This window comes from Salmo trutta, chromosome 12 (assembly GCF_901001165.1).
Source record: "Salmo trutta chromosome 12, fSalTru1.1, whole genome shotgun sequence".
Lineage (NCBI taxonomy): Eukaryota > Metazoa > Chordata > Actinopteri > Salmoniformes > Salmonidae > Salmo > Salmo trutta.
This window is the reverse complement of record NC_042968.1, coordinates 42,291,970-42,316,278: the sequence shown is the minus strand read 5'-3', so window position 1 is coordinate 42,316,278 and position 24,309 is coordinate 42,291,970. Positions and strand designations below refer to the sequence as shown.

Here is a 24,309-nt window from a genome sequence, read left to right as displayed (position 1 = left end):
GTAAAATATGGAAACAAAAAGTAGCGGTTTGGTCTTAATTTATGGTTAAGCATAAGGTTTTTCGTGTGGGTTAGGTTTAAAATCAGATTTTTTAAGAGACATTTTGAGAAATAGTCCAGGGTTTAACAATAATTCAGACTTTGTGGCTGTGGTAACCAGTGACTAGGTTCCTAGCGTCTGTTCCGCCTATTCTGTGTAGCGTCATTAAACTAACGCCTTCTCGTTGTCCCTGTACTGTTACTGTATGCTTAGTTAGTGTAACGGAGAGGTGTAGTCAGCAGCGGATACCTACAAAACTGTTTGCTACGCTCCAGACATTCAATCACATTTCGGGAAGAAAGAAGCGAGGGTGGAGAGATGGCGAAAACCTATGATTACCTTTTTAAATTGCTACTCATCGGGGACAGCGGTGTCGGCAAGACATGTCTCCTCTTCCGATTCAGCGAAGATGCGTTCAACACTACCTTCATATCAACAATAGGTCCGTTTCTCTTTCTGAAATTGAGTGGGTTTGAGGATGTTCAGCATGCTGTTGAAAATGCTACATTACATATGATTCTCTACTGTACACTTAGTGGAACGAATTCGCGACAGGAAACGGGCCTAGAAGCATCACATCGTGTGCCAATTCAGATCTAGTAAATGGTTTTGTTACATTGAAGATCTCTGTCATGTTTTATACTGTAGGCCTGGTTGTATCACCCTGCTAACTCTGTATTTGTAAGCTAAGCTGCCATCTATTTTCATGGGCTCATATTTGTGACCTGTTGGCTGTCAGACAGTTTGATTGGCAGCTGTAAGGGGGCTCATGCATGACAATGACAGTATTTCTGACCAGGGCTTTAGTTTTATCAGACAAAGAACATAACGTTATACAGGTAACTGCCGAAATAATGGAAACACTTGAGTAAATGAGGGATACAAAGTATATTGAAACACAGGTGTGTTTCCGGCGTTAATTAAGCAATTAACTATTCATCATGCATAGGGTCATGTATGATAATGCTGGGCAGACCATTATTTTGGCTACCATGGCTATGCCCCTATAGGATGACAATGCCCCCATCCACAGGGCAGGAGTGGTCACTGGATGGTTCGATGAGTATGAAAACGATGTAAACCATATACCATATGCCATGGCCGTTTCAGTCACCAGATCTCAACCCAACTGAGCACTTCTGGGAGATTCTGGAGTGGAGCCTGAGACAGCGTTTTCCACCACCAACAACAAAACACCAAATTATGGAGTTTCTTGTGGAAGACTGGTGTCACATCCCTCCAATAGAGTTCCAGACACTTGTAGAATCTATGACAAGGTGCCGTTCTGACTGGTGGAGACCCAACGCCCCATTAACACACTTAATGTTGGTGTTTCCTGTATTTTGGCAGTTACCTGTAGTTATTGTCTGTCCTACATGTCCATGTGTTTTAGACGTGTCTGTATTCTGGGGGTGTAAATGGACCCTAAACTGGGGTATGTATTTTTACCCCAGGAGTAGTTTGACTAGGTGGGTTTACCAGGTGTATTTCTCCACAGAGAGAGACAGACCACTATGGTTATGTTGGGGGGGTTCTTGTGTTATTAGAAATCCTCATTTGACATGACAGACTTTCAGTTTGAGTGTGAAATGGGAAACCCCTTCACTGCTCCTTGACGTTCAGTTACCTTTGGGTGGGTGGAGTGTTCATCATATGTACTTACATCTCAACGATGATCAATTGGAAAAGCACCCAGGTTATGTTTATGACCCACAGGTTCAGAGATAGACCACATTTTATACTTTCCCCCTCGTAAATAATCTGAGTGTACATGACACACACACACACACACACACACACACACACACACACACACACACACACACACGTAAAGGACACATGCTGCTTGCTAAGCGAGTACCACTTTCTCCCGATTCGGCCCATACCTGGCGAGAACTCGGGAAGCGTCTTACCGTTCGGCGCCACGTAAAAAGCGAGCTATTCTCTGGCACAAGTGGAGACACTTCAGACTGAGTAGTAGGTTTCACACATCCCCATGTGCCACACACGCACAAACCCCTGTAAGTGTGGAACAACACTTTTATGAACGTTCGACATCACTTTCTACTCTGTTTTGAAAACTAAGTCACCATTACTCCCAAACAACTGATCCTCATTGGTCGTCGTCACTCATCAAAACGTTAGTCTGTATTGTTTGTGAACTAGGCCAACAGAAAGAAAGCAGCAGTTGTTTGGTCTCACTCTCGTCGTTAATGAAGTGAACGTTACCAGCTCTGAGGTCATTCCTGGGAGTAGAATAGAATGCCAGGAAGGTGTTCATTACTTCACACTGGGTCTGCGTCCCAAATGACGCCCTATTCCCTTTTTATAGTGCACTACTTCTGACTGGAGTACTGTATGGCTCTGGTCAAAAGTAGTGCAATGTGTATGCCATTTGGGACGCAGCCTGGGTCTGCTCTAAGGCTCACCCTGGAACTCTGTTGAATAGAATAGAAACATCATCAACATGGAGCTTTGAGACTCTGTTGAATAGAAACAACATCAACATGGAGCTTTGAGACTCTGTTGAATAGAAACATCATCAACATGGAGCTTTGGGACTCTGTTGAATAGAAACAACATCAACATGGAGCTTTGAGACTCTGTTGAATAGAAACAACATCAACATGGAGCTTTGGGACTCTGTTGAATAGAAACAACATCAACATGGAGCTTTGAGACTGAATAGAAACAACATCAACATGGAGCTTTGAGACTCTGTTGAATAGAAACAACATCAACATGGAGCTTTGGGACTCTGTTTGAATAGAAACAACATCAACATGGAGCTTTGAGACTCTGTTGAATAGAAACAACATCAACATGGAGCTTTGAGACTCTGTTGAATAGAAACAACATCAACATGGAGCTTTGAGACTCTGTTGAATAGAAACAACATCAACATGGAGCTTTGGGACTCTGTTGAATAGAAACAACATCAACATGGAGCTTTGGGACTCTGTTGAATAGAAACATCATCAACATGGAGCTTTGGGACTCTGTTGAATAGAAACATCATCAACATGGAGCTTTGAGACTCTGTTGAATAGAAACAACATCAACATGGAGCTTTGAGACTCTGTTGAATAGAAACAACAGCTTTTTAACTGTTGTTAGGTCCCAAATTAGAATTTAGGGAGGCGATCTGTTTAAGATTGCTTGATTAAATGTTTTAAATTCTGTAGAGTTTTGTTTTGTTTTAAATTCTATACATTTTGTAGAGTCATATAGATATATTATTCAGCTTTTCTCATCAATCCCTACTGTCTGTCACAGACTAATATAGAAAGTTGCACTACCCCTGGAATACACTATATATACAAACACGTATGTGGACACCCCTTCAAATTAGTGAGTTTGTCTATTTCAGCCACATCCATTGCTGACGTGTATAAAATCGAGCCTCGTTAGTTCCAGTGAAGGGAAATCGTAACACTACAGCATACAATGACATTGTAGACGATTCTGTGCTTCCAACTTTGTGGCAACAATTTAGGGAAGGCCCTTTCCTGTTTCAGCATGATAATGTCCCCGTGCATAAAGTGAGGTATACAGCGAGGTATCTCGAAATGGTTTGTCGAAATCGGTGTGGAAGAACTTGAGTGGCCTGCACAAGGGCCTGAACTCAACCCCAACGAACACCTTTCAGATGAATTGGAACGCCGACTGCGAGCCAGGCCTAATCGCCCAATATCAGTGCCCCGATCTCACTAATGCTCTTATCGCTGAATGGAAGCAAGTCCCCGCAGTAATGTTCCAACATCTAGTGGGAAGCCTTCCCAGAAGAGTGGAGGCTGTTATAGCATCAAAGGGGGGACCAACTCCATTTTAATGCCCATGATTTTAGAATGAGATGTTGGACGAACAGCTGTCCACATACTTTTAGTCATATAGTGTAGCTAAGACACTTCAGCCAGTTTGCTGTTTAGTCTGTCATGGCAACATATTTGCCAAAGTTGGCCTGTTCCCCTACTCCCCCCTAAGCCAGTTCAAGAGAGAAAGTTCAGAAGTTACAAGTGCCTTAATTGATTCGGGCTACTGAGTGACAGAACTAGATGGCTAGAATCTACTGCTAGGACTAGGTTAGTCTGTGTCTGAATTGACAGCCCTGTGGGCCCTGGTCAAAAGTAGTGCACAATTTAGGGAATAGGGTGCCGTAGGGCCCTGGTCAAAAGTAGTGCACTATATAGGGAATAGGGTGCCATTTCAGACAAGACCTGTGTTTTTCACCTCCACAGTTCCCAACATAACAACCTCTTCAACCTGTCACTCTTCCACCACTCTCCTGTCTGTCTGTCTGTCTGTCTGTCTGTCTGCATCCCTTCAGCCTGTCACTCTTCCACCACTCTCCTGTCTGTCTGCATCCCTTCAGCCTGTCACTCTTCCACCACTCTCCTGTCTGTCTGCATCCCTTCAGCCTGTCACTCGTCCACCACTCTCCTGTCTGTCTGCATCCCTTCAGCCTGTCACTCTTCCACCACTCTCCTGTCTGTCTGTCTGTCTGTCTGTCTGTCTGTCTGTCTGTCTGTCTGTCTGTCTGTCTGTCTGTCTGTCTGCATCCCTTCAGCCTGTCACTCTTCCACCACTCTCCTGTCTGTCTGCATCCCTTCAGCCTGTCACTCTTCCACCACTCTCCTGTCTGTCTGCATCCCTTCAGCCTGTCACTCTTCCACCACTCTCCTGTCTGTCTGCATCCCTTCAGCCTGTCACTCTTCCACCACTCTCCTGTCTGTCTGCATCCCTTCAGCCTGTCACTCTTCCACCACTCTCCTGTCTGTCTGCATCCCTTCAGCCTGTCACTCTTCCACCACTCTCCTGTCTGTCTGCATCCCTTCAGCCTGTCACTCTTCCACCACTCTCCTGTCTGTCTGTCTGCATCCCTTCAGCCTGTCACCCGTCCACCACTCTCCTGTCTGTCTGCATCCCTTCAGCCTGTCACTAGTCCACCACTCTCAGACCACCTGTCTGTCTGCATCCCTTCAGCCTGTCACTAGTCCATCACTCTCAGACCTCCTGTCTGTCTGCATCCCTTCAGCCTGTCACTCGTCCACCACTCTCAGACCTGCCTGCCTGTCTGCATCCCTTCAGCCTGTCACTAGTCCATCACTCTCAGACCTCCTGTCTGTCTGCATCCCTTCAGCCTGTCACTCGTCCACCACTCTCAGACCTGCCTGCCTGTCTGCATCCCTTCAGCCTGTCACTAGTCCATCACTCTCAGACCTCCTGTCTGTCTGCATCCCTTCAGCCTGTCACTCGTCCACCACTCTCAGACCTGCCTGCCTGTCTGCATCCCTTCAGCCTGTCACTCGTCCACCACTCTCAGACCTCCTGTCTGTCTGCATCCCTTCAGCCTGTCACTCGTCCACCACTCTCAGACCTGCCTGTCTGTCTGCATCCCTCTATCAGCCTGTCACTAGTCCATCACTCTCAGACCTCCTGTCTGTCTGCATCCCTTCAGCCTGTCACTCGTCCACCACTCTCAGACCTGCCTGCCTGTCTGCATCCCTTCAGCCTGTCACTCGTCCACCACTCTCAGACCTGCCTGCCTGTCTGCATCCCTTCAGCCTGTCACTCGTCCACCACTCTCAGACCTGCCTGCCTGTCTGCATCCCTTCAGCCTGTCACTAGTCCACCACTCTCAGACCTGCCTGCCTGTCTGCGTTCCAAATGGCACCCTATTTCCCATATAGTGCACTACTTTTGACCAGGACCTATAGGACTCTGGTTAAAAGTAGTGCGCTAGGGAGTAGGGGGCCATTTGGATTGCCCTCCTGTGTTTCCTGTGCGTCACGGAGGACAAGGTTGTTGAATTGTTTCAGTCTGGTTGGTGGGAGCGTCGCGCGAAGCGGCGAGGAGAATCTTCCTGAATGAAACAGGAAGTGAGAAGTGTATATGTTTTTTCTCTGAACAGGAAGACACTCGCTCAGAGAGCAGAGAAGAAGCACGTACAGGCCAGCTCTACTCTATTCTACAGACACAGCAGCAGTAGTCTAGTTTAACATCAGGTGACCTGGTCTATCCTGTTTCAATTCTGCTGTCTGAAGTGGACACCGAGACATAGGTGACATGATGTTGTGTGTGTGAAGCAGCACAGTTCTCTCACTCAGTACAGTTCTGTGATGTTATTGTACAGTATGAATGCTGGGAACTGTATAACTAAGATGGTGAATTTCTAATGAGACCCCTACTGTACAGTACTGTATTGGTGTTGGGAATTTAAAGGGTGAATGTGAAATGAGTAGCTCAGCCTGTATACAATGATCTGTAGTAACAGACGCAGCACTGTCATAACCCTCCTCTGTCTCGTGAGCCATCAGCTGACCAGCTGTTGTATTCAAGGGTGGGGCGTGTGTGTGTGTGTGTGTGTGTGTGTGTGTGTGTGTATCTTCCGTCCGTGTGTCCCTCACATCTCTTCCTGTGTGTGAGGCCTGAGCAGAGAGGTCAGTGAACTGAGGGTGGGCCCCGCTGCAGGCTTCCCTAATCACCACCACTAACCAGCCCCCGCTGGCCAGGCTCTGGTTCCTCTTCCTGGACACAAGTGACTGGCTGAGAGGGGAAGGGCCGTGTTGGAGCCAGCACAGAGGGGGGGGGAAAGGAAAAGTCTCCTCTCTCTCACTCTGACGTACTGACTGACTGCCAGTAACCCCACGCAGCACAGAGCCACCGATGCATCTCCTTCCATTTCTCGGCAGGCCCCGGCAGAATGCTCCAACCACCAACCAGCCTCCTTCAAAACAACGGAAGTTCAATCACAGCCATTGGAATTCACCCACTGTCAAGTGAATTCACCAACTAGAGAATTCTTTCATTGTTGGGACTTTTTCTGTCAGTGCTTCTGGTGGGAGGATAATTACTTCGGTTTTTCTTCTGTTTCAGTCATTTTATTACAGTAAATATGGTTGAAGAAGATTTCATGAAGATAGTTAAGAAAGGCCCCTATATGGTATTTAGAGGACAGCTTGGAAAGGAAACAAAGCCAGCTGCCGTATCGTCCGTATCCTGAAGTTCTTGGATTAGAGGTTTTTTCCCTGTAGAGGCAGGAAGGGAAGTCTGTGTAGTTACGACCCGGCTACGGTATAGCCACCGGGCGTCCGACCATTGCCATCAACCGTTAGCTGTGTTGTGCTCGCATTGTGTCACGTCCAATGGAAGCGTCCAAGCTCAATAATCGGCGAGGTTCAATTCTCGTTGGCTGACGCCCGTTCATTCTGTCCTCCACTAGACCCCACTGGTTATGTCCTCCGCTAGACACCACTGGTTATGTCCTCCACTAGACCCCACTGGTTATGTCCTCCGCTAGACACCACTGGTTATGTCCTCCACTAGACACCACTGGTTATGTCCTCCGCTAGACCCCACTGGTTATGTCCTCCACTAGACCCCACTGGTTATGTCCTCCACTAGACACCACTGGTTATGTCCTCCACTAGACCCCACTGGTTATGTCCTCCACTAGACACCACTGGTTATGTCCTCCACTAGACCCCACTGGTTATGTCCTCCACTAGACACCACTGGTTATGTCCTCCACTAGACCCCACTGGTTATGTCCTCCACTAGACACCACTGGTTATGTCCTCCACTAGACCCCACTGGTTATGTCCTCCACTAGACACCACTGGTTATGTCCTCCACTAGACCCCACTGGTTATGTCCTCCGCTAGACACCACTGGTTATGTCCTCCGCTAGACACCACTGGTTATGTCCTCCGCTAGACACCACTGGTTATGTCCTCCACTAGACCCCACTGGTTATGTCCTCCACTAGACACCACTGGTTATGTCCTCCGCTAGACACCACTGGTTATGTCCTCCGCTAGACACCACTGGTTATGTCCTCCACTAGACCCCACTGGTTATGTCCTCCACTAGACCCCACTGGTTATGTCCTCCACTAGACACCACTGGTTATGTCCTCCACTAGACACCACTGGTTATGTCCTCCACTAGACCCCACTGGTTATGTCCTCCACTAGACACCACTGGTTATGTCCTCCACTAGACACCACTGGTTATGTCCTCCACTAGACACCACTGGTTATGTCCTCCACTAGACACCACTGGTTATGTCCTCCACTAGACCCCACTGGTTATGTCCTCCACTAGACACCACTGGTTATGTCCTCCACTAGACCCCACTGGTTATGTCCTCCACTAGACCCCACTGGTTATGTCCTCCACTAGACCCCACTGGTTATGTCCTCCACTAGACCCCACTGGTTATGTCCTCCACTAGACCCCACTGGTTATGTCCTCCACTAGACCCCACTGGTTATGTCCTCCACTAGACCCCACTGGTTATGTCCTCCACTAGACCCCACTGGTTATGTCCTCCACTAGACCCCACTGGTTATGTCCTCCACTAGACCCCACTGGTTATGTCCTCCACTAGACACCTCTGGTTATGTCCTCCACTAGACACCTCTGGTTATGTCCTCCACTAGACACCTCTGGATGAATATGGTGCAGTAGAGGGACTAGAATAAAGATGCTTTCCTCTCTCCCTTTCTCCTCTCCTCCTCTCCTCTTCTCCTCTCCTCCTCTCCTCTCCTCCTCTCCTCTCTCCTCTCCTCTCCTCCTCTCCTCTCCTCCTCTCCTCTTCTCCTCTCCTCCTTTCCTCTTCCTCTCTCCTCTGCTCCTCTCTTCTCCTCTGCTCCTCTCCTCTTCTCCTCTCCTCCTCTCCTACTCTCCTCTCCTCTGCTCCTCTCCTCTCCTCCTTTTCACCTCTGCTCCTCTCCTCTTCTCCTCTCCTCCTCTCCTCTTCTCCTCTCCTCCTCTCCTTTGCTCCTCTCCTCCTCTCCTTTCCTTTTCTCCTTTTCCCCTCCTCTCCTCTTCCCCTCCCCTCCCCTCCTCTCCTCAGGTAGAACATCACATTGACACAGGGCCGATGGCATAGCAACTCAACGTGTGTAGTGGAGCTGCAGAGTTCGCTAGCGAGCAGCACTGTCCCAGAAGTGTCTCTTGTAAAGTCTCTGTATAAACCCTAGGATACACACCAGTTTCTCTAGATCATGAACGTGGCATCCTCGTCTTGCACTTACTAAAAGTAGTAGGCTATTAAACCTACAGGAAGCATTTGAAACTCTAGCCTGCAGCAGAGGACTGTAACAGAAGACATGTCTCATTAGCTACGTAGACAACTTTTATTCAATTCAATTGAGTTTTATGTTTTCCCCTGAGGGACAAACGCTGTAGTATCTGTTTATTATCTGGTGTAATAGTGGGGCTGTGTTCCTGGTAGACTGCTCTCTACATCCTGCTGTGCTGCTCTGTTCTCTCACCACTTCCTCTCCTCTCAGTGAGCCTGCCGACCTGCATCACCCTCGACCTGCATCACCCTCCATCTGCATCACCCTCCATCTGCATCTGCGTCCTGAATAGCACCCTATTCCCTATTTAGTCAAAGGTAGTGCACTATATAGGGAATAGGTTGCCAGACCTGTATCAAAGCCCCCCAGCTAGCTAGCGCTAGGCTAGCTCATTAGGTTTTAATATGAACACTTGTTCCGGGGACAGACTGATAATTGAGCAGGTACCCACGTTCCTCTCACGTTACTGGCTAGTGACGTGTGCTGTCCCTCAGCACTCAATAAGGACTATTCTGATTGGAGCTCGTCTGTCATCAGGTTACAGAAGTACACCATAGCAATCTACTACGTGCCAATAGATTTATACACACAGAACCTCCACTTTTCTAGAAGAGAAACCGTTTGACAGGCCGCTTTTAGAGGATAGTTTTTATCTTGTAGCGCTCTCACTCTCTGTCTGTCTCTCTCTCACTCTCTGTCTGTCTCTCTCTCTCTCACTCTCTGTCTGTCTGTCTCTCACTCTCTGTCTGTCTGTCTGTCTGTCTGTCTGTCTGTCTGTCTGTCTGTCTGTCTGTCTGTCTGTCTGTCTGTCTCTCTCACTCTCTGCCTGTCTCTCACTCTCTGCCTGTCTGTCTGTCTCTCACTCGGTCTCTGTCTCTGTGTAACGGCTTGCCTGTGGTGTGGCGGAAAGAAGCGCAGGAAGCAGCGAACACGGTGTGGTAATTTTAATCAAACCACAACGTACAAAAATAAAGGGCTCCCAACAACAGGGAAAAATACAACTAACAAGCACAGTCGAACAAACTGCAGTCGACACACAGAAAGACAATCCCGCACAATAGGGAGCGGGCCAGCTGAACTAAATAGCCCTCCTAATGACTAACTCAGGGAAAAACAAAAAGGGAATCGGTGGCAGCTAATAGGCCGGTGACGACGACCGCCGAGCGCCACCCGAGCAGGAGGGGGCGCCACCGTCGGTAGGAATCGTGACACTCTGTCATATGTTATTACCGTCACTAGGGCCATGAAAGTGATAAGATCAGGTCAGTTGTATGGGACAACAGCACCAGCTGCTCTCAGGACAGGCTTTATTTAGCTGTGAGCGGCCACAGTGTATCCAAGGGGGTGAGGTTACCTACCCTGGGCCTGATGGTCAGTCCTGTTCTACCCTGGGCCTGATGGTCTGTCCTGTTCTACCCTGGGCCTGATGGTCTGTCCTGTTCTACCCTGGTCCTGAATGGTCTGTCCTGTTCTACCCTGGGCCTGATGGTCTGTCCTGTTCTACCCTGGGCCTGATGGTCTGTCCTGTTCTACTCTTGGCCTGAATGGTCAGTCCTGTCCTACAGTGTGTCTGTGGGTCTACCTGAAGCAGGCCAGGCGGACCTTAACAGTAGTCCACTATAACCCTGGTCAACAGTAGTCCACTATAACCCCTGGCCCTGGTCAACAGTAGTCTACTATAACCCCTGGTCAACAGTAGTCCACTATAACCCCTGGTCAACAGTAGTCCACTATAACCCTGGTCAACAGTAGTCCACTATAACCCTGGTCAACAGTAGTCCACTATAACCCTGGTCAACAGTAGTCCACTATAACCCCTGGTCAACAGTAGTCCACTATAACCCCTGGTCAACAGTAGTCCACTATAACCCTGGTCAACATTAGTCCATTATAACCCTGGTCAACAGTAGTCCACTATAACCCCTGGTCAACAGTAGTCCACTATAACCCCTGGTCAACAGTAGTCCACTATAACCCTGGTCAACAGTAGTCCACTATAACCCTGGTCAACAGTAGTCCACTATAACCCTGGTCAACAGTAGTCCACTATAACCCTGGTCAACAGTAGTCCACTATAACCCCTGGTCAACAGTAGTCCATTATAACCCTGGTAAACAGTAGTCCACTATAACCCTGGTCAACAGTAGTCCACTATAACCCTGGTCAACAGTAGTCCACTATAACCCTGGTCAACAGTAGTCCACTATAACCCCTGGTCAACAGTAGTCCACTATAACACCTACTGCAGGGAAAAGGGGCCTTTTGGGGACGTACCCCAGATCACGATAGATCCTTCTGGACGACTCAGACCTTTACTATGATCAGAGTGACTTCTACACCATGACTCAGACCTTTACTATGATCAGAGTGACTTCTACACCATGACTCAGACCTTTACTATGTTCAGAGTGACTTCTACACCATGACTCAGACCTTTACTATGATCAGAGTGACTTCTACACCATGACTCAGACCTTTACTATGATCAGAGTGACTTCTACACCATGACTCAGACCTTTACTATGATCAGAGTGACTTCTACACCATGATTCAGACCTTTACTATGATCAGAGTGACTTCTACACCATGACTCATACCGTTACTATGTTCAGAGTGACTTCTACACCATGACTGGATTGCTTGGCTCTATTGTGAGGTTTGCTTTGTGGCTTTAAGTCCTTGGATACATCCCCCTGTAGTTAGTGTTAATAGGAATGCTTACCTTCAGTCCTCAAGGCCTGTAACAGTGTTAATAGGAATGCGTACCTTCAGTCCTCAAGGCCTGTAACAGTGTTAATAGGAATGCTTACCTTCAGCTTACCCACAGTTAACCCCCAGCCAGCCCCCAGCCAGCCCCCAGTTAGCCCCCAGCCAGCCCCCAGCCAGCCCCCAGCCAGCCCCCAGCTAGTCCCCAGCCAGCCCCCAGCCAGCCCCCAGTTAGCCCCCAGCTAGTCCCCAGCCAGCCCCCAGCTAGCCCCCAGTTATCTCCCAGCTAACTCCCAGCTAGCCCCCAGTTAGCTCCCAGCTAACCCCCAGTTAGCTCCCAGCTAGCCCCCAGTTAGCTCCCAGCTAGCCCCCAGTTAGCCCCCAGCTAGCCCCCAGCTAGCCCCCAGCTAGCCTCCAGCTAGCCCCCAGTTAGCTCCCAGCTAGCCCCCAGCTAGCCCCAGCTAGCCCCCAGCTAGTCCCTACCCACTGCCTCAAATGTAGTTTAACACTTTAGAAATGTTTTCCCTAACTTTTTCTCTGATTTCAGGTATTGACTTCAAAATCAGGACGATAGATTTGGACGGGAAGAAGATCAAGCTCCAGATATGGTGAGTTTCCCTGGCTACCCAGATTGCTAGCTCCAGATATGGTGAGTTTGCCTGGCTACCCAGATTGCTAGCTCCAGAGATGGTGAGTTTCCCTGGCTACCCAGATTGCTAGCTCCAGATATGGTGAGTTTCCCTGGCTACCCAGATTGCTAGCTCCAGATATGGTGAGTTTGCCTGGCTACCCAGATTGCTAGCTCCAGACATGGTGAGTTTCCCTGGCTACCCAGATTGCTAGCTCCAGAGATGGTGAGTTTGCCTGGCTACCCAGACTCCTAGCTCCAAATATGGTGAGTTTCCCTGGCTACCCAGATTGCTAGCTCCAGATATGGTGAGTTTCCCTGGCTACCCAGATTGCTAGCTCCAGATATGGTGAGTTTGCCTGGCTACCCAGATTGCTAGCTCCAGAGATGGTGAGTTTCCCTGGCTACCCAGATTGCTAGCTCCAGAGATGGTGAGTTTCCCTGGCTACCCAGATTGCTAGCTCCAGATATGGTGAGTTTCCCTGGCTACCCAGATTGCTAGCTCCAGATATGGTGAGTTTGCCTGGCTACCCAGATTGCTAGCTCCAGACATGGTGAGTTTCCCTGGCTACCCAGATTGCTAGCTCCAGAGATGGTGAGTTTGCCTGGCTACCCAGACTCCTAGCTCCAAATATGGTGAGTTTCCCTGGCTACCCAGATTGCTAGCTCCAGATATGGTGAGTTTCCCTGGCTACCCAGATTGCTAGCTCCAGATATGGTGAGTTTGCCTGGCTACCCAGATTGCTAGCTCCAGAGATGGTGAGTTTCCCTGGCTACCCAGATTGCTAGCTCCAGAGATGGTGAGTTTGCCTGGCTACCCAGACTCCTAGCTCCAAATATGGTGAGTTTGCCTGGCTACCCAGATTGCTAGCTCCAGAGATGGTGAGTTTGCCTTGCTATTCAGACTCCTAGCTCCATATATGGTGAGTTTGGCTGGCTACCCAGACTCCTAGCTCCAAATATGGTGAGTTTGCCTGGCTACCCAGATTGCTAGCTCCAGATATGATGAGTTTGCCTTGCTCTTCAGACTCCTAGCTCCAGATATGGTGAGTTTGCCTTGCTATTCAGACTCCTAGCTCCAGAGATGGTGAGTTTGCCTTGCTATTCAGACTCCTAGCTCCATATATGGTGAGTTTGCCTGGCTACCCAGACTCCTTGCTCCAGCCAGACGCCACGTCCACAGACGTTAGTTTCTTCTCCACAATGAGTCTGGATCTGAGTACCTCCTTGACCCTTCACTGAATGGGAACACATTCAGGGCCGTCTGATTGGTCCAGAAACCGATGGGTTGAGCCAAAACGCACGTGGGTAAAGCCGCGGTTTAAAAGTGTGTAATTGGCTTTGATACTCTGATTGGTTAGAGATGATCCAATCACTAACGACTTTGTTTTGTAGAATGCCCCTCGTGCCCCTCGTCACAACAAACATCTTCAATAATGGCAGCCTCAGACTAAAGTACGTAGGGGGCGACAGAGCAGCGGAATAATTTAGTGTGAGTCGTCAGGTTAATGGTGAGTACCAGTAGGCCACTTGAAGTGTAGTTTTAACTGCCTTGTAGTCAGTGATAGCTTGGAGAGCCTCTATCAGCCCTGAGTGAATCTGAAGTGTAGTGTTAACTGCCTTGTAGTCAGTGATAGCTTGGACAGTGTGCATGCGTGTGTAAGAGTGTTCAGCCGTGTTTGGATGCACACATTTGGCCTGCTTATTCATCCCCTATCCAGGGTAGTCACTCACACTAGGCACCAGTGGTCATATCACTGTCTGACACGGTTTACAGGGAGAACCCCCAGGCCCTCTTACACTGATGTTTGGTAACACTGGCTGCAGCTACTGCACTATCAACATGGTTGTTACGTTGTACTGACGTTGTACTGTCTCTCCCAGGGTAATGTAGTAATGCTGTAGCTACTGCACTATCAACATGGTTGTTACGTTGTACTGACGTTGTACTGTCTCTCCCAGGGTAATGTAGTAATGCTGTAGCTACTGCACTATCAACATGGTTGTTACGTTGTACTGTCTCTCCCAGGGTAATGTAGTAATGCTGTAGCTACTGCACTATCAACATGGTTGTTACATTGTACTGTCTCTCCCAGGGTAATGTAGTAATGCTGTAGCTACTGCACTATCAACATGGTTGTTACATTGTACTGTCTCTCCCAGGGTAATGTAGTAATGCTGTAGCTACTGCACTATCAACATGGTTGTTACGTTGTACTGACGTTGTACTGACGTTGTCTCTCCCAGGGACACAGCCGGTCAGGAGCGGTTCAGGACCATCACAACAGCCTACTACAGAGGAGCTATGGTAAGAACCGTCCACTGTCATGTCTCCAAAAGGTCACAGACTGAAACGACACAGATAAAACAAATCGCGTGGAGGTTATCGTGTGTGTTCAGAATGGGAGTCATCTTTTATAATGAATTGTAGCCTAGTCTCTCTACCTGTCTGCGTATTTCTCCGGTCCAGTCATACCAAACAGTCTCTCTAGTTGAACTAGATGTATCTGTTTACTGCTTGTTGACACGGAGGTCCATCTTATACATTTGTATGCTCTGTGTGAGTGGTGAAAACGATGGAATGGCCAGTTTGATAGGAGACTGTATTACACAGGAAGGATAGTGATCGGATAGGATCCCTAGTGCTGTTGGACCATTCAATCACTGGGGCTGATGGTGTTGTTACTATGGAGGGCTGTTTGTGTTACTATGGAGGGCTGTTTGTGTTACTATGGAGGGCTGTGTGTGTTACTATGGAGGGCTGTTTGTGTTACTATGGAGGGCTGTGTGTGTTACTATGGAGGGCTGTTTGTGTTACTATGGAGGGCTGTTTGTGTTACTATGGAGGGCTGTGTGTGTTACTATGGAGGGCTGTTTGTGTTACTATGGAGGGCTGTTTGTGTTACTATGGAGGGCTGTGTGTGTTACTATGGAGGGCTGTGTGTGTTACTATGGAGGGCTGTGTGTGTTACTATGGAGGGCTGTGTGTGTTACTATGGAGGGCTGTTTGTGTTACTATGGAGGGCTGTTTGTGTTACAATGGAGGGCTGTGTGTGTTACTATGGAGGGCTGTTTGTGTTACTATGGAGGGCTGTTTGTGTTACTATGGAGGGATGTGTGTGTTACTATGGAGGGCTGTGTGTGTTACTATAGAGGGCTGTTTGTGTTACTATGGAGGGCTGTGTGTGTTACTATGGAGGGCTGTTTGTGTTACTATGGAGGGCTGTGTGTGTTACTATGGAGGGCTGTTTGTGTTACTATGGAGGGCTGTTTGTGTTACTATGGAGGGCTGTGTGTGTTACTATGGAGGGCTGTGTGTGTTACTATGGAGGGCTGTTTGTGTTATTATGGAGGGCTGTGTGTGTTACTATGGAGGGCTGTTTGTGTTACTATGGAGGGCTGTGTGTGTTACTATGGAGGGCTGTTTGTGTTACTATGGAGGGCTGTGTGTGTTACTATGGAGGGCTGTTTGTGTTACTATGGAGGGCTGTTTGTGTTACTATGGAGGGCTGTGTGTGTTACTATGGAGGGCTGTGTGTGTTACTATGGAGGGCTGTTTGTGTTACTATGGAGGGCTGTTTGTGATAATATGGAGGGCTGTGTGTGTTACTATGGAGGGCTGTTTGTGTTACTATGGAGGGCTGTGTGTGTTACTATGGAGGGCTGTTTGTGTTACTATGGAGGGCTGTTTGTGTTACTATGGAGGGCTGTGTGTGTTACTATGGAGGGCTGTTTGTGTTACTATGGAGGGCTGTTTGTGTTACTATGGAGGGCTGTGTGTGTTACTATGGAGGGCTGTGTGTGTTACTATGGAGGGCTGTTTGTGTTATTATGGAGGGCTGTGTGTGTTACTATGGAGGGCTGTTTGTGTTACTATGGAGGGCTGTGTGTGTTACTATGGAGGGCTGTTTGTGTTACTATGGAGGGCTGTGTGTGTTACTATGGAGGGCTGTTTGTGTTACTATGGAGGGCTGTTTGTGTTACTATGGAGGGCTGTTTGTGTTACTATGGAGGGCTGTGTGTGTTACTATGGAGGGCTGTGTGTGTTACTATGGAGGGCTGTTTGTGTTACTATGGAGGGCTGTTTGTGATAATATGGAGGGCTGTGTGTGTTACTATGGAGGGCTGTTTGTGTTACTATGGAGGGCTGTGTGTGTTACTATGGAGGGCTGTTTGTGTTACTATGGAGGGCTGTTTGTGTTACTATGGAGGGCTGTGTGTGTTACTATGGAGGGCTGTTTGTGTTACTATGGAGGGCTGTTTGTGTTACTATGGAGGGCTGTGTGTGTTACTATGGAGGGCTGTGTGTGTTACTATGGAGGGCTGTTTGTGTTACTATGGAGGGCTGTTTGTGTTACTATGGAGGGCTGTTTGTGTTACTATGGAGGGCTGTGTGTGTTACTATGGAGGGCTGTTTGTGTTACTATGGAGGGCCGTGTGTGTGTGTTACTAAGGAGGGCCGTGTGCGTGTTACCATGGAGGGCCGTGTGTGTGTGTGTGTGTGTGTGTGTGTGTGTGTGTGTGTGTGTGTGTGACAGGATGTTGGTAGACAGGCTGTTGGTAGACAGGATGTTGGTAGACAGGATGTTGGTAGACAGGCTGTTGGTAGACAGGATGTTGGTAGTGTTGGTAGACAGGATGTTGGTAGACAGGATGTTGGTAGACAGGCTGTTGGTAGACAGGCTGTTGGTAGACAGGATGTTGGTAGACAGGATGTTGGTAGACAGGATGTTGGTAAACAGGCTGTTGGTAGACAGGCTGTTGGTAGACAGGATGTTGGTAGACAGGCTGTTGGTAGACAGGATGTTGGTAGACAGGATGTTTCTTTAGTCGAGCAGTAGCAAATCTATATTTTGGAGTTGATACTGTGGTCAGTTCCACTGCCTCATAGTTCTGGTAGAATAGTCACTTTATTCATTGCTGTGTATCCGTTTAGGAAATGTACTGTTGTTATGTTTTGCTTACTAACCAGGTTCTATATATGTCAACTTTGTATGTAAACAACCTATTATTATTTTACTGAGGCAGAGTATTCTGGGTTTATAAGGGCTTCATGCTTGTAATGACTCATGCCCCTTACTTGACTACAGCACAGACACACAGACATTTCACTGGGTCATGACTGGAATGGCGCTAGGTTGGGTCTTTTCCTGTTAATGTCACGGCGTGTCACTTCCTCTGACGTCACTTCCTGTCCTTTGTCCAACAGGGTATCATGCTAGTGTATGACATCACTAACGAGAAGTCCTTCGAGAACATCAAGAACTGGATCAGGAACATTGAAGAGGTATGAAGCTACCGCAGCAGGTAGCCTGAAAACAATCAGGTGTGAAGCTACCGCAGCAGGTAGCCTAAAAACAATCAGGTGTGAAGCTACCGCAGCAGGTAGCCTGAAAACAATCAGGTGTGAAGCTACCGCAGCAGGTAGCCTAAAAACAATCAGGTGTGAAGCTACCACAGCAGGTAGCCTAAAAACAATCAGGTATGAAGCTACCGCAGCAGGTAGAACCATTTCAACTGACTTAAAGGGACATTACAAAATGATTGAGCTAAACTGAAGTACTAAGCAAGCATTTTCACACACACTGGCACGCACTGGCACACACTGGCAAGCACTGGCACACACTGGCACGCACTGGCACACACTGGCACGCACTGGCACTCACTGGCACGCACTGGCACGCACTGGCACGCACTGGCACGCACTGGCACGCACTGGCACGTACTGGCACGCACTGGCACGCACTGGCACTCACTGGCACGCACTGGCACGCACTGGCACTCACTGGCACGCACTGGCATGCACTGGCACGTACTGGCACGCACTGGCACGCACTGGCACGTACTGGCACGCACTAACACGTACTGGCACGTACTGGCACGCACTGGCACGCACTGGCACGCACTGGCACGTACTGGCACGCACTGGCACTCACTGGCATGCACTGGCACGTACTGGCACGCACTGGCACGTACTGGCACACACTGGCACACACTGGCACACACTGGCACGCACTAGCACGCACTGGCACGCACTAACACGTACTGGCACGCACTGGCACGTACTGGCACGCACTGGCATGCACTGGCACGCACTAATACGCACACAGACAGTTTCACACCCGTTCCATTTCTATGAACTTTGCTGCCATGTTCTGGTGAAAGCACGTTGCTGCGTCTTATGACTGTATGATGAACATGATCTACAGTCTACAAGGATCAAAGAAACTGTAAGAAACAGACAGTGATGTATCCTCTGTCTGTAGCAATAATCAGTCTTCTCCTCCTCTGTCTGTAGCAATAATCAGTCTACTCCTCCTCTGTCTGTAGCAATAATCAGTTTTCTCCTCTGTCTGTAGCAATAATCAGTCTTCTCCTCCTCCTCTGTCTGTAGCAATAATCAGTCTTCTTCTCCTCTGTCTGTAGCAATAATCAGTCTCCTCCTCCTCTGTCTGTAGCAATAATCAGTCTTCTCTCATTCTGTCTGTAGCAATAATCAGTCTTCTCTCATTCTGTCTGTAGCAATAATCAGTCTTCTCCTCCTCTGTCTGTAGCAATAAACAGTCTTCTCCTCTGTCTGTAGCAATAATCAGTCTTCTCCTCCTCCTCTGTCTGTAGCAATAATCAGTCTTCTCCTCCTCTGTCTGTAGCAATAATCAGTCTTCTCATTCTGTCTGTAGCAATAATCAGTCTTCTCCTCCTCTGTCTGTAGCAATAAACAGTCTTCTCCTCTGTCTGTAGCAATAATCAGTCTTCTCCTCCTCCTCTGTCTGTAGCAATAATCAGTCTTCTCCTCCTCTGTCTGTAGCAATAATCAGTCTTCTCATTCTGTCTGTAGCAATAATCAGTCTCCTCCTCCTCTGTCTGTAGCAATAATCAGTCTTCTCTCATTCTGTCTGTAGCAATAATCAGTCTTCTCCTCCTCCTCTGTCTGTAGCAATAATCAGTCTTCTCCTCCTCTGTCTGTAGCAATAATCAGTCTTCTCTCATTCTGTCTGTAGCAATAATCAGTCTCCTCCTCCTCTGTCTGTAGCAATAATCAGTCTTCTCCTCCTCCTCTGTCTGTAGCAATAATCAGTCTTCTCCTCCTCTGTCTGTAGCAATAATCAGTCTTCTCTCATTCTGTCTGTAGCAATAATCAGTCTTCTTCTCCTCTGTCTGTAGCATGCCTCCTCTGACGTGGAGAGGATGATCCTAGGAAACAAGTGTGACATGAATGACAAAAGACAGGTGTCAAAAGAACGAGGAGAAAAGGTATGGAGGTCAGAGTTCAGGCTTTCAAGGTCTCTGTGTGTTTCAAATAAGCACTGGCGAGTCTGAGATGTCTTGTTGCAGGGTGCGTTGGAAACAATGTGATAACGTTCCCGAGAAAAGTGAAACCCCCACACTGCTCTTCATAGTATCTTTGGTGAAACCCCCACACTGCTCTTCATAGTATCTTTGGTGAAACCCCCACACTGCTCTTCATAGTATCTTTGGTGAAACCCCCACACTGCTCTTCATAGTATCTTTGGTGAAACCCCCACACTGCTCTTCATAGTATCTTTGGTGAAACCCCCACACATGCTCTTCATAGTATCTTTGGTGAAACCCCCACACTGCTCTTCATAGTATCTTTGGTGAAACCTCCACACTGCTCTTCATTGTATCTTTGGTGAAACCCCCACACTGCTCTTCATAGTATCTTTGGTGAAACCCCCACACTGCTCTTCATAGTATCTTTGGTGAAACCCCCACACATGCTCTTCATAGTATCTTTGGTGAAACCCCCACACTGCTCTTCATAGTATCTTTGGTGAAACCCCCACACATGCTCTTCATAGTATCTTTGGTGAAACCCCCACACTGCTCTTCATAGTATCTTTGGTGAAACCCCCACACTGCTCTTCATAGTATCTTTGGTGTAAATGTATTCCCTGTTGTATGTTTGACAATACTCATAATATACAGTATGATCTATGTTTGTCATAGCCAGCCCAGTTCTCCCTTCATGATGTAGTACAATTCCTTTTGTAACAGAAAGGTAACATCACTTTTACGTTCTGTGCTATGCCTCTTGGAATGTGTTGCATGGGGGGGGGGGCTGCTGTTGATTTAAAAAAAGTACATCTGTAACATGAATTATTAACATGAATTGTTCTCCTAATGTTTCTCTGTTTTATTTGTCACAGTTGGCGATTGATTATGGCATCAAGTTCTTAGAAACAAGCGCCAAATCCAGCCTGAATGTGGAAGAGGTGCGTTCTGTTCAATACTATTCATTTATACCCATTTTTAATTCTTCTCTCAGTCTTTTTCATTGAAACAGAACATTTTTCTCTAATAAACATGTTCCTGAAGTATACATTTTTTGTTTCTTTTTGAAACAGTCCTTTTTCACACTGGGAAGAGACATAATGACGAGACTCAACAGAAAAATAGTGAGTTTATGTTGTTGTTTAGCAGATGATGCACATATGATATGATGTACAATGCATACTTATCCAGAATGTAAGTTCCAACAGTTGTTGGCAGCAATGGGATGTTAAGAGTGGTAATTGACCCATTGACCCAACCCCCCCCCCCCCCCCCCCCCCCGCTTTAGAACGACAACAGTCCTCCAGGAGGCGGTGGGCCGGTCAAGATCACAGAGAACCGGTCAAAGAAGAGCAGCTTCTTCAGGTGTTCACTGTTCTAGTGGATCCATCCTCTCCGTTCCATGGACTGGTACAGCCTTTACCTTCCCTGCTGCTTCCCCACAGAGCTGAGCAGAATACACCCCCAACCCCTCACCAGGCCTGGTACCAGGCTACCTACCTAGCACTCCTCCAACCCCTCACCAGGCCTGGTACCAGGCTACCTACCTAGCACTCCTCCAACCCCTCACCATGCCTGGGTACCAGGCTACCTACCTAGCACTCCTCCAACCCCTCACCATGCCTGGGTACCAGGCTACCTACCTAGCACACCCCCCACCCCTCACCAGGCCTGGTACCAGGCTACCTACCTAGCATACCCCCAACCCCTCACCAGGCCTGGTACCAGGCTACCTACCTAGCACTCCTCCAACCCCTCACCATGCCTGGGTACCAGGCTACCTACTTAGCACACCCCCCACCCCTCACCAGGCCTGGTACCAGGCTACCTACCTAGCACTCCTCCACACCCAAAACTGGGTCTTGGCCTGGGTCTTGGCCTGGCTAGGCTACTTATTGCTGCTGAGCTGGCTGGCTATTCTGTAGGCTACAGAGGAAAGCGACTCGCCATCCCATTTAAAAAATGACACGTTAGAGAACCAAAACAATTCTGAAAAGAAGAAGGAATGCCCCCAATTGTTGTCCTAACTGCCCCCCCCCCTTCCCCAAAGGAGATTGTATAGGGATGCGTCCCAAATGGAACCCTTTTCACCATATAGTGCACTACTCTTCACCAGAGCCCTATTATACAGGCCCTGGTCAAAAGTAGTGCACTATATAGGGAATAGAGTGGCATTTTGGATGCAGTGCATTTCTCCCCCAACAGCTCTGATTGACAGTTGAACCCTGTCTTCTGTGTTCTTTGACCCACCCCTGGAAACGCTTCGTTGTTTGTCAGCTTCCTATTTAGATGAAGCTGCCTTTTCCTGTATTCTCTTGATGCACAGTTAACTTTTTCTTTTGTCGAGTGTCTTGTCTTTCTACCTACCTACCTACCTATCTTTCTGCGATAAAAAGATTGACACACCTGAAGGATTGGAAGAGTTGTTTGCCGTGGATCTCGGTTGGTTTGCTACTAAGAGAAGAATATCGTCAACTGAAAATCACAGGTTATCGTCACGTTGACTTTTTAAAGTCATGAATGAACATGTCTGCAGGGAGAGATGAAGAGAAACGAGAGTGTTGTACTGTATGTTCTGCCCACACTAGGAAGCAAAATGTAACTGTTGTTTAATATTCTACCAAAGCTGATGACTTCATTGTGGTGGTTGTTTCACCAATGTCTTTTTTTTTTTTTTTGTCTTTTAGTTTTATATAATCTTTATGTAATCGCACTGGAGATCGTTATGGATGTTTCAATGATTGTTAAAACACCGCCTCTGTCAAAAAGGACACTGCAGTCATTCGACGGTGCATCCCTTGTCCAGAGCACTAAAGGCTAGATTCAGAACCGCTCTTTAGATCCACTCTCCAGCACCACTCTTCAAAACCACTCTTCAAAACCACTCTAAAGAGTTAAAGGATGCTCATTGCTTGGCACTTCAACTGATGACGGTCTCAGAATTGGCTTCACTCAATCGGACGTAATGAATGACTAGTTTTTCTGTTGTCACTTAGTCATGCGCTTACAGAAGGAGGTTTCTCAATTACTCCAAATTTAAACCACTGAGCAGCCTCTACTCAACTTAAAACCACTGAGCAGCCTCTACTCAACTTAAAACCACTGAGCAGCCTCTACTCAACTTAAAACCACTGAGCAGCCTCTACTCAACTTAAAACCACTGAGCAGCCTCTGTGCTTTAAGTGTCTTTTTAAAGCCTTGAATGTTATTGTTGTTGTTGTGTGTTTTGAAGTTCAGACTTTCTTTCATTCCATTCACTGAAAACGGCCCTCAGTTTGCAGCACTGTTTTGAGTTGACAGACCTTTCTGAAGAAACTACCACAGCCACCATGGTAGCAGCCACTGACTCATACAACGACCACAATCACCATGGTAGCAGATACTGACTCATACAATGACCACAACCACCACGGTAGAAGATACTGACTCATACAATGACCACAACCACCACGGTAGAAGATACTGACTCATACCACCACCACAACCACCACGGTAGCAGATACTGACTCATACAACCACCACGGTAGAAGATACTGACTCATACAACGACCACCACAACCACCACGGTAGCAGATACTGACTCATACAACCACCACGGTAGGAGATACTGACTCATACAACGACCACAACCACCACGGTAGCAGATACTGACTCATACAACCACCATGGTAGAAGATACTGACTCATACAACCACCACGGTAGAAGATACTGACTCATACAATGACCACAACCACCACGGTAGCAGATACTGACTCATACAACCACCACGGTAGAAGATACTGACTCATACAATGACCACAACCACCACGGTAGCAGATACTGACTCATACAACCACCACGGTAGAAGATACTGACTCATACAACGACCACAACCACCACGGTAGAAGATACTGACTCATACAACCACCACGGTAGGAGATACTGACTCATACAACGACCACAGTAGAAGATACTGACTCATACAACCACCACAACCACCACGGTAGCAGATACTGACTCATACAACCACCACGGTAGAAGATACTGACTCATACAACCACCACAACCACCACGGTAGCAGATACTGACTCATACAACCACCACGGTAGGAGATACTGACTCATACAACGACCACAACCACCACGGTAGCAGATACTGACTCATACAACCACCATGGTAGAAGATACTGACTCATACAACCACCACGGTAGAAGATACTGACTCATACAATGACCACAACCACCACGGTAGCAGATACTGACTCATACAACCACCACGGTAGAAGATACTGACTCATACAATGACCACAACCACCACGGTAGCAGATACTGACTCATACAACCACCACGGTAGAAGATACTGACTCATACAACGACCACAACCACCACGGTAGAAGATACTGACTCATACAACCACCACGGTAGGAGATACTGACTCATACAACGACCACAGTAGAAGATACTGACTCATACAACGACCACAACCACCACGGTAGAAGATACTGACTCATACAACCACCACAACCACCACGGTAGCAGATACTGACTCATACAACCACCACGGTAGAAGAT

The 24,309-nt window shown here is 47.8% G+C and overlaps 1 protein-coding gene across 1 annotated transcript; it reads left to right on the top strand.

The window, feature by feature from the left end:
* The first annotated feature begins 173 nt into the window (after positions 1-173).
* Positions 174-22,966, top strand: LOC115203570 (ras-related protein Rab-8B). The gene is made up of 8 exons (XM_029768349.1): positions 174-481; positions 12,382-12,442; positions 14,710-14,770; positions 17,672-17,749; positions 19,627-19,716; positions 20,634-20,699; positions 20,832-20,882; positions 21,047-22,966. Exons 1-8 carry the CDS (start codon positions 358-360, stop codon positions 21,137-21,139), a joined length of 624 nt encoding a protein of 207 aa, XP_029624209.1. The 5' UTR covers positions 174-357; the 3' UTR covers positions 21,140-22,966.
* Positions 22,967-24,309: the final 1,343 nt, after the last annotated feature.

Excerpts from the sequence above, each read along its gene's own strand:
- LOC115203570 (XM_029768349.1), top strand. The coding sequence starts at position 358 with ATGGCGAAAACCTATGATTACCTTTTTAAATTGCTACTCATCGGGGAC. Across the intron at positions 19,717-20,633 it reads CAAAAGAACGAGGAGAAAAG|TTGGCGATTGATTATGGCAT; the intron begins GTATGGAGGTCA and ends TATTTGTCACAG. Across the intron at positions 20,700-20,831 it reads CCAGCCTGAATGTGGAAGAG|TCCTTTTTCACACTGGGAAG; the intron begins GTGCGTTCTGTT and ends TTTTTGAAACAG.